The sequence below is a fragment of the Fundulus heteroclitus genome, chromosome 7 (genome assembly GCF_011125445.2).
Source record: "Fundulus heteroclitus isolate FHET01 chromosome 7, MU-UCD_Fhet_4.1, whole genome shotgun sequence".
Lineage (NCBI taxonomy): Eukaryota > Metazoa > Chordata > Actinopteri > Cyprinodontiformes > Fundulidae > Fundulus > Fundulus heteroclitus.
This window is the reverse complement of record NC_046367.1, coordinates 36393602-36407616: the sequence shown is the minus strand read 5'-3', so window position 1 is coordinate 36407616 and position 14015 is coordinate 36393602. Positions and strand designations below refer to the sequence as shown.

General features: G+C 40.0%; 1 protein-coding gene across 1 annotated transcript in view; it reads right to left on the bottom strand.

The window, feature by feature from the left end:
* Window positions 1-13381, bottom strand: part of wnt6b (wingless-type MMTV integration site family, member 6b) — a 39693-nt gene extending 26312 nt beyond the window's left edge. The window contains exon 1 of the mRNA XM_012876967.3: window positions 12536-13381. Within this exon, the coding sequence (XP_012732421.1) occupies window positions 12536-12615 (80 nt within the window). The 5' untranslated portion in view covers window positions 12616-13381. The remainder of the gene's footprint in view (window positions 1-12535) is intronic.
* Between the last annotated feature and the right edge of the window lie 634 nt (window positions 13382-14015).

Genomic DNA, 14015 nt, shown 5'->3' with positions numbered 1-14015 from the left:
CATCCCTAATCCAACGTAAATTGGGCCAAATCCACCCAAAAATAAATAAATCAACAACCCTTTGCTCTGTTAGAATAAAGGTTTGATCATCTCAGAGCCTTCCTCCTGCTTTGAACAATATCTATTTAGTGTAGAACTAGCTAGCTCAGTGTGAGTAATCTAACTATTTTATATTTTTCAATATAACTTAATTCAAACCTGATGCCCACTTCAGTATCAATAGCCAAGTCCTTTGTTCTTCTTTTAGATTCTGTCAACAGTGATTTTTTTGTGTGTGTGGAATACACAAATGCTGCCAAAAAAAAGATGTGGACTTCTTCAACCTTGCTGGATGAGGTCATGAGAGAGCCTTCACCTCAACTACAAATAGCGTCTTATTTCAATAAGTGACTATTTTCTGTAGTTACTGGATTAAATGGAGTAACAAATGTGGCTTGCATGTAAGGTTTCCTAAAGCAAAAATCTCACGTAAATATTGGAAAACATTTTATGCGTCTTCAGTAATCATTTGCAGTTCTCCTGACCCTTCAGCCTAAGACACATTCTCCACCATCAGAAATGTTTCATCATGCCGTTAAAGCAAAACAGGGATGATAACAATGTCATTGGCTGTAAAGAAATAAAGTCTCAAACACTTATAGTCTGCAAAGCACCCACAAAGAATAGCAAATAAGTGCAACTAGCAGGAGAGGAGCAAGGCAACGGCAATTTCACATGAGAAAAACATTTGTTCTGCTTTAACTACAGTGGCACACCCAACAGCACGAGCTGCCAAAAGATACTCATCAAACTCAGAGTACGAATATTTTCAGAGAAACATAAGAGGTTAATAAGGCGCATGGATGAGCTCAAACCGACTGAGGGATCAGAGAAAGCAAAGATCGTAAACCGACATTAAACGTGATGCTTTTTGTAACACGTCTGACAGACGAGTAGGATTCATAAAAAAGTGCAACAGCAAAATAAATATAGCCTATAGCAAATGGATGCTGGACACAACACTATCAATTTACAGTTAACAAGCACATGTAACATCAGCTATGGGCAAGCTGCGATATGTTCTGGAAACGAGGCGGTTACCTCCTTATTCAGTTTTCAGGGAGGCCACGCAGTATTCAGACTGACAAGTGTCTCAGAGTAATGGTTAGATGTCTTACAAGAAACTATTTAGAATGGGAGACTTCATGCTAAGGGGTAAATCTCTTTCTTCCCAGCTTAAGGCCGGCAATGGATCTCTTTGATCAATGAATGATTTTGGCTAAAGCCATAGACTTCTTCAGCGCTTCATTAGCTTTATCAATCTGAATTTAGTTGCACTCAACTTTTATTAATTGGTTCCTTGTCAATTTGCCTCTTTGCAGAGATCAATCTAAAGCCCAATTGCAAACGACCAGAGCTAAGACTTGATGTAAAAATGAACGATAAAAGCTGAAGTTAAAAAGTTGAAGTTAAAATAAAACATAAAGTGCAGCAATTAGATAGCGACCTTAAATCAGGACCTGATTTAACGTCCGGACCCTACAGTTAGTTTAAAAAGCCAGAGACTGTAGGGACAAAAGAGTTTTTCAGTCTGTTGATTCAACACATTGGTAGGGTGTATCTCCAACCCGAAGGGAGGGGCTTAAACTCTTTGGTTTATTTCTGTAGCTGTGAAAGATAAGTAAAAGATTAATAAAACAGCAAAAGTATCAAATGACTAAGGGGCAAAATGATGAGACACCGCGTGAAATGAATTCAAAGTTGCAGCTTTGAGTGCAGTTCTTTGTAATGGACCGGCCAACATCCAACGTGTGATCGGCAATCTTAAAACAAAGAGTAAATACCGCTTGATTTTTTTGCTTCTCGTTGGTGTTTTAGCTAAGTCATTTTGTTATTATCCAAGATCAGTCGGTGGTGACTGTGGTTCAGTTGGAAGTCGTATTGAAATCCAAAAGCTGTGGGTTTGATTCCGGCTTCCTCCTGTCATACGTCGATGTGACCCTGGCTGAGGCACTTCACTCCACGTGTCTTACCATTTTCCGTATATGTGTGGGAATGTGAGCGCGTTAAGAAGTCCGACTGGGTGAACGGGACTCTAATGTAAAGTGCTTTGAAAAAAAGTATAACAAGAAAGTTTTAGCAGCGGGACCGATTCAGTAGAAAATACTTTAGGACCAAGCATCTTTTAAATTGTCTTAGATCGCAGCTGTGCTGGAACAGCTGGATGACAGCTAGCGGGTAGCCTTTGTAGCCGGTTAATGGGGCCTGACTATCTACTGACTTGATTTCAGCATTGCGGAACTGTGCTTCAAATTCAGATGGTCTTGTTTCCAAAAAGCGCAAACTTTTTATTACATGTACCACCATCGCTAAAGCGGGATGAACAAAACATCTGACGCACCATGCATGTAAAAACAGGAAAGATAGGATACATGCTAAAGCTTGCAGGCCCAAACCGTAAGGACAGAAGAGGAAAAATTTTTCAGACGCTAAAGTGTTTAATGAACAAACTTCTTCAAAATAGTAAAGGTGTTACAGTGTTGAGCGTGTACTATTTTGTATGTATTTTACAAAAATGATTTATAATTTGTGGCAGGAAAAAAAATTATCATGTCAAAAGCAGATCAGGACACCAAATTACATGTTCCACATAAATTTCAGGATTAATCCAGTGGATCTGAAGTTTGATGGTGAAAGCTACACTTTGCCAGTATGACTGACTGCAAAACAATCTTCCAAGCATGATCCAAAAGTGCAGACCCATGCCACCAGCAAGCACACACACACAACCACACACACACACACACACACACACACAACCACACACACACAACCACACACACACACACAACTTACTGTCAGTTCTGGGTCGTACCCACTGCCAAACCCACATCGTCATTTAATCTTTATCTCTACTCATCTCACCGGTCCTGATTACACATTTAGCTTTTCAGAGAAGCACTGAAGTGGGCAAAATAAGATCTGCTACAATGAAGGCCTCTTCAAGTGAGGATGGGGGTTCTGACTGTACGGTCTGTAACTGTGTCCCGATGAGTTTGTATGCGTAAGCATGCACCCATAACTACATGACTGAATGAATGCGTACTAAACACATTAACTGAGATCAACTGTTTAGACATGCGAACTTAAAAACACCAAAAACCCCACAGAGGACAGGGCTTGAAGATCGTATATCAATTCTTTATTTATTTTTGTGCAAGGTTTCCTTCCTTTGATTTATGTTCAGGCTTGTATCGCACAAGCGTTATATTCATTTAGACGACAGCGATCGAGAAACGTAGGAAGAGTTAAAGACAAAAGTTAGTAAAAGAGCTTAAAATGCAGCCAATAATTAGTGAAGGTATGTGTAGAACGCCGAAAGTGAACAATAATGTAAAACATATTGTCAAACTGAGACCATAGTTGTAAATAAACGTCACAAATTTAAGTTTGTACAGTTAAGATTCACATGGTTGTTTGTCCAGTGTGGCGAAGGCATGGACAGAAGTAGCTTGGAGACCAAGCACACTGAAGAATCCTGTAATTTAAAGTACTAAAATTCAAACGTACAATTTCTGCTCCTGATCTGACTGGCAATGGCACTCTGATGTACCAAAGCCTGCGTCAGCACATTTCTCCCACCAAATCACCAGAATAGCCTGCTTTGGTATCAGCGAACCTTTTCGTGGTTGTGCAAGTCTCACTTTCACCACATAATCAGTTGACGTTTTACTTCTGAGGGTTTAACTGCACTATACCGTAATGTGTGTCAGAACGTTGTTCTGCGGACACTGTGGGTCGTGCAAATCAAATGCTATCGCTCCATCTACAGTCTTCGCAACATCTTGTTTAGCCCTAAATAAACCAGTTCAAGCTCGTTCTAGACGTTTGTCGGCTGGGAACTGATATAAAGCCCGACTGTGGCTGCAGCCAAACCGTCATGTAAATTTGGCTCAGAAGCAAAAACAGTAACGGCTTTAGCCAATTATCAAATCAAAGCATGCAGGGAGACCGTTTGCAAAGCAATTATCGATAGAGCAGAACCTGCAGATGTTATGTACTGAGAAAGAACACCTGAGTAAAAGAAAACACTTTCCTGACTGATAAAGTTTTTGCTCACAAACAACAGCTTACCTCCCTGTTATCTGTACTAGCCATAGCATAAAGTTTGTTGTATTCTTTTTCCTTAATGTTTTGGGTTTTACATTCTGTTACATTTCTTACTGTGCTAACTTGTGTTTCCTGCAAAATGTTCTTCGTAGCAAAAATCTTCTTTTTCTGATCTGTTCTCAAAAAGTGGCCACAAACCCATTTGACGAATTCCGATAAAAATATTGAATTTGTTTTGGTTGTTTTTCTTTTTTTAATATATATATATATATATATATAAAGGGTCTTTTCTGGTTGTAAAATAAGTAATATTGATATTGAAATAATTGATTTAATATTTCATAATGTGTCATTGTGGCGGGTTCCTGGCACTCTGACCAGCAATGCAGGCCGGTGACAGACACACACAAATAACACAGTTGGCTCCGCTAAACACTGCAGTCAAAACTAGCATAGGAGAGCAAAGACATTCCTCACTCTTCTGAGCTGTGCTCTCTGCTCTCGGGCCAAATGATTAGAGCGCTTTAATCAGGAGAGGCTCTGAAAGGACAGCTATCTCCAAGCATTTCATATCTCTCACTCTGCGTCTCTCATTGCAGCTCTCTCTTTCCTCTCAGCGACAGCCTACCCTTGTGATAGGCATTTTCCTTCAGAAGACACGCAGAGATAGAGACATTCAAGGGAACGAGCACGAGACGGAGAAAGAGCGATGTATGATGGTATGTCCAGCTTCTTTCAACAGAGCGAATCATTGTCCCGGCAGGCTGGAGAGCGACCCGCAGGTGTGGCTTTAACTCCGACCGCATCACAGCCGGTCGCTGTGTGCGCGCATCTGTCTGTGTGTGTGCATCTGGATGTGCGAGCGACTGTGTGAGGGAGCCAGCCAACAAGAGGGTGAGTGAAAGAAGATGACAATTCATGTCAGTGGGGATAAAAGGGAAGTAGCTGATTCCAAAGTGTTGATTCCCGTAATCCACTTCTGCTTTATTTCAAATAGATCTCTAGAATGCGCGCCCAATTGAACATTTAGACAAACTCTTTAGACGTTGAATAGAGTTTGACAGACATGCCAGGAAGCTTTCCTTTTCATATATTTATAATCAGCTGTGGCACATGATACAGTCATACGAGGTATACTCAAAATGACAAAAAATAACTTGAAAGCTCAAGGTAAGTGGCAATATGGTTGTCACATGGTGATCTGGAAAAGGCTTGCCCCCCTAAAACCATGTCCATAAGCATATTTTATTGGGGATCATTGGGGATATAGAGAAACTAAGTTGCTCTCAAGGGCTGTCTGGTATACCAAAGCAAACACTCTGGCTGGATTCTTGGCACAAAGTTGAGCTTGTTCACAGTTAAGTTTGTCCTCTACCAGGTCTGCCTCATGTCTCTGATGTTGTAGCGGTGTTCATGGGCAGGATCTCAAGGCATAGACATAGAAAGGACGGTTGCTGGTTGGAGAACATCAGGGTCTGTTGGTTCCTTTAAGCCACAACCTTCAGGGTGGACTGGAGTATAGAGCTACAACAGTGACAGCTTGCAGCGACACCGAAAAGAGATTTGGCATTGTGTAATCAAACATTGATTAAAATGAGAATGTCATCATAAGTTTTTACTTTCTAACAACGTTTGACTTTTCAATGTCTAATTTTCTCAATGCCAAATCTATTTTTCGATGTCATCGCAAGGGATTTTTCAATGTTTAATTTTTCAGTGTTTGATTTTACAATGCCAAATCTCCTTTCAATGTCGCTGCAAGCTGTCACTGTTGTAGCTCCATACTGGAGCGGTTAACCATGGAGTGTCAACTAGCTGGGACGCGACTCAGCTGATCTAAATCTGGTACCATGGTTCTCAACCAGAATATGCCAGATTGCAGGATGTTAGTTATAGATTGGGGTTGCAGTATTAATCCCAACAAGAGCAGTTAAATTATATTTGTGTCTCTTTCATGGGTGATAGTAGAATGGAGTAATAAGTGGAAGACAGTATGGTAACTCGCCTCCAGCACTTCAGGCACTCCTCTGGTCTGTTATGAAGAAAGAGCTGAGCCAAAAGGTTAAGCACTGAATTTACCATTCAGTCTACATTATAGTCCACCTATAGTCATAGCATATGAAACGTCATCCAGTCACAGCAATTAATAAAATCTAACTTAAGACCAATGAATGAGATTGAAGCTCTGGCATTCAGGGTAAGTGTGGAGTGGAACCACTGCTCCACACACCAAAAAGAGTTGTTTGCTGTAGTTTGGGCATCAGGATGTCTACTGGATGCCCCCCTACCTTGGGAAGTTTTCTGAGCTCCTCCCACTGGAAGGAGAACCTGGGTTGGACCCAGAACGGACAGATAGGACTATATTTTCCTTCTGGTCCAGGAACACCTTAAAACTCCCCAGAATTTGATGGAGAGTGTCCCTTAATAGAGGGATGTCCTAACATCAACCCGCGAAAGAGGGAAACAAATGGATGGATAAACCCTTGCTTAGCTAATGTTTTAACATTGAAACATAACATTTAAATAACAATAACAAATCATAATTATTTACAAATGAGTGGATAATTAAATTTTACATAGGCTAGGATAAACAACTGGACAATTTTATGCATATCGTGATTAAATATTACAGTTTACAGTGTATCTTAAATGCTATTTGAGTAGTTTACACAGCCTATTTGTATTATTTCTTTTACTTTGCATAATTAAACAACTTTGCAAGGACAAGATTTCTTTTGTCAAGACCATTTTATACTTCTTGAAGTGGGCACATCTCACATGGATTTATCAAAGTAAACAGAAGAGAGCCTCCCTTTGGCAATGGACTGTACTGACTAAAACACTTCAGCTGACAACAGGTTATCTCACGGCACATTACTCACTGAGTCACTTCTGATTCTTTAAACAAACACCTGTTTGACACATTCAGACACATTGTGTCTGAAACAACCACATCACACGGTTCATCAACACATTGACTACGGCAGAATTTAGCACGCTTTAACTTGCGAAAGCTAGCTTCAGAAAACATAGGACATCAATATCTAACTGCATGGAAAAGTTTTGTGATGTGCTGGAAAAGACTTGAGACCTTATTAAAACAGCTTGGCAACAAGAGTATTGAAACTCTAAGTAAAGTTAAATCACATGACTAGAGTTTCTGTTTTAAGTATTTTTGACAAACTCGTTTTTGCACGTTGTAAACATGTTTAAAATATAATTTGAATTAGATTGAAATGTGATTAAACCCCAAGTGACACGGTTTGAAACTCGCTAAAATAATGCATCATGTCTTAGAAAATTTGAAGTCCTTTTAACATGGAAAGTGCCAGAGTGGCCAGAATCTTTCCTCCAGCAGGATGAAGCATAAAGAATCATAGCAACCCCCCCACCCAACTATTACTGCACTCTGCTTAGGTTCCTAAATTTCTCCTTTACTTCCAAGAAATAATATAATACAATAAAAAAAGTATTTTAGATTGTGAAAAAGACATACAGTGATGTTGGGCAGACTTAAGTAGTGCTATCTCGTTTAAGTTCACTAATTTAAACTGCAGTTGGCAAGCTTTGAGTTGTATCTCTGTAAACCAGCTGAATGCATGCTCTGTGCAGAAAACCTAAGTAAACATATCATCTAATATAAGCTTGTTAGAACAAACCCTTAAAAAACTACCAAATTAAATGATTTGAAATCCATATTTTTGTTTATACCACAACAACAATAATTCCATGTTATAGACCACTGTAATAATAAATGTTACATTATGATAGCAGCATTAGTAGTAATTGTTGCTTTCCAATTCTAAATAACTATTAAATATTCCCACATATGTTAGTTTCCCATTTTGTTTAAATACTGTAATACAATGGCATGTTTACTTTGTTCCAGTAGCGTTGCCTGGACATTCCTGGCTCTAACCCCTGAATGTTTCTCATCAAGCCCCGGATCTTTTTCTCACCTCATTCTCACCCAAGAAAAAATAAATTTCCATCAACTGAGCCAATAATATTGAGGAAGAAGGATGTTTTATAAATTCCAGGCGTCAGTGAATGCAACAAAGGCATGACGCTATGACCGATCAGACACGAAGTTGTACGAAAGCGGGGATTTATCCATGTTTTATTGGCTGACAGGTCTGATACTACTGGGCTTGAAAGGGTGACGTAATAACCGTACTGCATTGTGGGATACCTGGGCATCGGGAAACAAGCTTATGTTTGTTTACACCGCCTTCATCCACAACACTGTCTTTATTTTCTGTTCTTTTGTTTTAAAAAGTTAAAAGATGGCACAAACGTGCTGTGTCATTAACTTTCACACTCATTCACACGATCGCTTCGGGAAAAAGGTTTTTCAGCTAACCAACATGGAATCAAAGCCAAGGAGCTCGAATTTCTGAACTAACATATGCCGAACGGACCCTGCATAGCTGCCGGGAGATGTCCAAACACCAACGCCATATATTGGCAGATGTGTGTGTTTACGGACATTTTCAGACTGGGAATCAAGGCTTGTTGTGCTGCTGTTTTACACAGAGCTTTTACCAGGCTGCTAACGCTAGCCTAGCTAGATGAGGCTAGCAAAAAATGTAAGCATACAGGAGACCCTTTGTGAAAGTTTCCTGCTTCATAAATAAATTAACCAATAAGCCCATAAATATTTCCAACATGAATGCAGAGTGGATGCCTTGCTTAAAATAATTGTAAACAAATTTACCCAGGTTTGAGGAGTCCTAGAAGAAAATTGACATCAGGCGAGAAAGAAGTTGCTGGCAGTGGGTAGCAAGACTCCGAGCCACCTCATGAAACAGGTAAACAAGTGATTTAATGTCTTTGAATCTATGTAACCATCAGGCAGCTCATTCTTGATAATGCTAAGTTACTCATACTGTTAGCTAAACTGTCAGCCTTGCCCTTCTCTGTTAAATTATGCCTGATGAAGAACAGATGATCATGGGAAAACAGCAAGTGAAAAGAAGGAAAGAGGCAGAGATGAGGAGGAAAACCTCAAATGTAAGAAGGAAAGATTAACTTTATTGTTACATAATAGAAAGAAATGTGACATGTTTGACACTAATGTTTATAATCAAATTATTCAAGTCAGGAAAAGTTACGTATTTTTTATTTTCCTGGCTGTTTTATACTACTTAATGGTTCTGTTTTTAATTAACACCCTAACAGTTTAATGCTAACACTAAACATCTGAGAATCGACTTAGAGATTGGACACTGATTTTCGAATCCCCCCCCCAAAAAAAAAAAATTAACAGAAAGCAGTAAACAGACAAGTGAGAGAAGGAAATCGAGTGATGAAGTGTGCGGGGAAAAAGGGAAGAGATATTTCGGATGATAGCGAGGTACAGTAAATACTACGGCACGATGTTTCTTCTGAAAAGTGCAAGTGAGTGAAAACACTTCATGTTTACCTTTTTTGCAGAAGATGTACAACAGAGAGCAAGTTGTGGAGAAAGACAGCATCAGTATGGAGAAGTGAAAGGTACAGCACCATACTGGATGACATTTGTGTGAAAATTGCCTGAGTGAAAGAATGAAAACCTACAGATTATTTAAAAACTGTATTATTGCATATTTTCTGTTGTCATTAAGAACACATCACCTTGTTTTTCTGGCAGCAGAAGGTGGACGGAGTGAGCAGATGGAGAGAAGAGGTCCAACCTGACACAGAACTAACCTTTGTGCTTGCCAAGGAAAGAAAACTGAAACATTAAAATAGTTGTTACCTGCTGACTAAATTTACCATCCTTAATATTATCTCTTAATATTAATACCGATGTTAGAGTTGTTGTTTACATTGCCAAGAAAATCGAAAAATAATATTACATTTGAAGTACTTATTGCAGTATTTTGGCTTTAAACAAGGTGCCACAATGCTCAAGAAAGCTTAAATAAAGTTTATTTTTATTTTTTTCACCTGGTAGGTCCCTCAGATTCCCCTACGAGGGGGTGGGTTGGGGTGGGCCCAGCCCCCAACATTCCCAGGCCCAGGAAATGCCCCTGCTCTGTACTGAGGCAATCTGATACCAGCTATTGTATTCTTGTGATGTTTTTGTAGTTTTATTTTTATTGAAATGATTCCAATGGATGCCAAGCCAAATTGAAAATTATTGGTGGTTGTTTTTACTTTTGTGATTTCTTTTTCTTAATTTTTTTGTGGATATTTAACTAGTCCATTCTCCTGTAGACAGCTACCCTCTCAGCAGAAAATATGATTTTGTAAATAAAACTTAGATTTAGTATTATTTCCCTCTCCAGTATGATTTGTTTTTTCACAGCAATGTTCTGCCTTTCTGAGGGAGAGGCTGTTTTTGTCTCGTGCACATTTTTTTAGCATTGCTAGGGGGCAGAACCTGTCAGCCATTAGACATGTCTGAAGTCTAATGCTTTCCAAATCTCAAGCTAGACGTTTTTCAAACCAATTAACTTTAGCTCCCTAAATCTTAACAACATAATGTCTCATGAGAAGCAAAAACATGTTTTTTTTCTGGAGTAAATGTTATATTAAAACTTTAGGAAAAGTGAAAGATTTAGGTTAAGAAAGCACTGCAAGGGTTCCTCTTCATGCATTAAGATAATTTCATGTCAATAAAGAACATGAGAGGTTTTGCAAAGTTCAAGCAACCTCATGTGTAATGCTGCGCCCTTGTGGACAAATTTTGGTCTAGTCGTGTTCCAGTCTTCAAACGTGCAGGCTGGATCTTTAGAGTGCATTCTTAATGTTCAATGACACCTCTAATCTTGAAGCCATCTGCAGCCGGGTTACCTACATTCGCTCTTTTACCTTAACTAAGAGAAAGAAAACGGCTAAGTTGAGTAGAGCCTTCTGTCAGTCAACAAGTAAATGCACTTACAGAGCCCCCATGACACTACATCCCACGCTGACCTTGACTGTGGTATGAATGAACAGTAGGAGGATCCAATAGAACAAAACCACAAAGCTTCACTATCAAACACTGCAGACGTGTGTGTGTGTGTGTGTGTGTGTGTGTGTGGAGGCAGAAACATTTGATTTCTTCTTTTCAAAAGCACCACACATACAAAAACGCATGTTATTAGAAAATATGCTATCAGTGGATCTGCTGGGCTTCTATGGCCATCTGTCTGTTCGACTGTCCCCCTTCCTGCTGAGCTGGGCCTGTATGGATTGTTTTATGATGACATATGCATTGTGCCTTGAGGGCCACCTGACATTCCTTAACATGAACTCCCGTCTCTCTCTCACACACACACGCACACACACAAACATCATCAACAACACCTCAGCCGACCTCGCAGCCCTCTCTCACTGCAGGCAACAGAGAGCACACACACCTTTTTACCTGCCTGTTTTATTCCTTTTACACCCTGACGCACCAGTCAATCGGCCAGCCGAAGCTCAACAAAAAATCAGACGCAGGCTACAGATGCACGGGTCTGACGCAGAAACACAGATCCTCTTTAAAACAACTGCCTCTATATGTGGTGTGGTCCTGACATATCAAAAGTGAATCAGTAAAACTCAGCAGGTCAGACCTGGTGGAAACTGGTCAAGAAAAGCCTGAAGGGTGCGCCTCTGCACAACTGTCCCAGACTGTCGTTGTGTATTTTTCTTTAGCCACAAAAACAAAAATGTTTGAAATATTCCTTAATATTGCTCTTAAAGGAAAAACATGTATTCTAAATTAAGATTTACCACGTCAAATACATTAGATAACTTTCTTAAAGACTGCGTACAAAATATGGTCAAGTGATCATTAATCTTCAAATAAGAAATGCACTAATCAATAACCGACAGATTATAATCAGACTTTCTTTTCTTAAGGGTCTCTAATCAGGAATTGATACATCATATAAGGAGACTTTTCTGCCCCCAATTCATTGAATACATCAAAATGAAGAACCAGCATTGTGTTTGGCCAGGAAATACTATACATATACCACCACAATGTAGTTTAATGCAGTTTTTTTTTTGAGTTATAAATATAAAAATCAGGGAAACGTGTTGATGTATAAATATGATCTTTGAAATATAAGGATCTATAAAGAGTTAGCTGTTGGTTTTCTTCTAGCCTTAGAAAAAAGTAGTCGGTTAAAATCGTAATAAGCAGAAAAGTGGTTAAAGGAAACCAGACATCAGAAGAAATCGGCCATATCTAAATGCTATTCATTGTTAAGTGTTCAGGAGTTTTTCCCTCTGGGCACAAAAACAAAAGGATATCAATTGTTATCTTACAGACTGAAAATAAGCATTTTTCCAGAAAAAAACAACAACATTGATTCGAAAGAACTTTTATGTAGCATTCTTCAAGCCTTCATGGACTACACTGTGAAATGAAAATGATGACAAAGGTATAATGTATAATGAAAACATGTAAAGCTGAGTAAATAAATAAAATCGCAGACTGGAATGAGACAGGGACAGGAGCGGAGAACCCACGTGTCAAACTCACCACCACAGTCCGATGATGTTGACCGGACAGAGCAAGATGAAGAACAGGGCCAGCTGGATCCGTGAGAGCCGAACCGTCATGTTGACCGCCGCAATTCCACCCAGGAGATTGTTCACCCCCCTCCGACAAACTTTAATGTGACGACTTCAGCCAGCAACAAGTGTGGGGATTTCTTAAAATCATAGGAGGTCCCAATTGTTTGTTTGTTATTTCTCTGACGGCGCGGATCAGTCAACGCTCTCTGGGAAGTGTCCGTCACGGCGTGCGCAAAAGTCCAACTCCTCTTCAGCCGGGCGCATCTTAATGCGCAACGAAGTCGGTCAAGTGGCTAGAGAAGTGATGTCCGCTCGCAAAGGTGTGGTGAACCTCTTCATTATCGCTGTGCCGTGGCTGCCGCGGCGCGGTTACATGGTTTCAGTGTGGTCCAAGAAAGGAAGAAACTCTGCGCACGGAAGATATCCAACAATAAGCTGCGGGAAGCGGAGTTCTGTCAGGACGAGAAGCGCAGCTGAAGGTGAGAAAGTGCCTCTGCGCAGTCAGATGCCGAGCGCGCTCTCCGCGCTCTGAGCGGACGCGCCGGTTAAGAAGTTGGTGAAATAATAGGCAGCGCCCACCGGCTGCAGGTAGAGGCGACTCTCCTCCCGCTCAGTCTGCGAGCGTGTTTTCTTTGGATGAGAAGTGGCTGGAAAAATGAGCTCGTCTTCTTCCACCTTGGTGTGACGTCGCTCCGGGCGAGGTGAAATCCTCGCTGTAACTCAGACACGGAGAGGGAGAGAGAGAGAGAGAGAAGGGAGCGTGTGAGTGTGAGAGAGAAAACTACAATTAGTTTCAGGAGGAGCCGGCCTGAGTTCAGCGCAGGGTAAACTCAAACATTTGCTGGTCCGAGGTACATGCAAACGTAAAAAGTTAAATTCTCGCACAACACGCCGAGAACATGCAAAGGTTACGCACATGGCATATTTATAATCTGCATAAATTATGGCAACAAAGGCATCATTTTCAATCAATTTAATAATTTCTGCCTCTGTCTGAGATTAAAGCACACAGTAACTAAATCAACCAGCCCTTTTCTTTGGTTTTCATGTTTGAATTAGATTATTTATTTTTAAATGTAATATCTTTCCGTTAAATAACATACTTAATTAAGCTTCACATGCAAGTTTAAGTTAACAGTCAACAACTGAGAAATGTGACCAGATTCCAATGTTCCTTGAAATTACCTAATCTATTATTTACAACAAGGAACAAGGAAGAGATAAATGAGCATCCTGTTTAATCATTGTCATCCTATGCTATATCATTAATATAATATGGATATACAGCGTTGCATGTTTTGGAAGGTGTGACATGATAAAACGATCAAAAGTAAAAAAATAAAATAATATAAACACTATATTGCAGCCAAACACGGTGGTGGTGGTGTGATGGTCTGGGGATGATTTGCTGCTTCAGGACCTGGCTGACTTGCTATAACCGATGA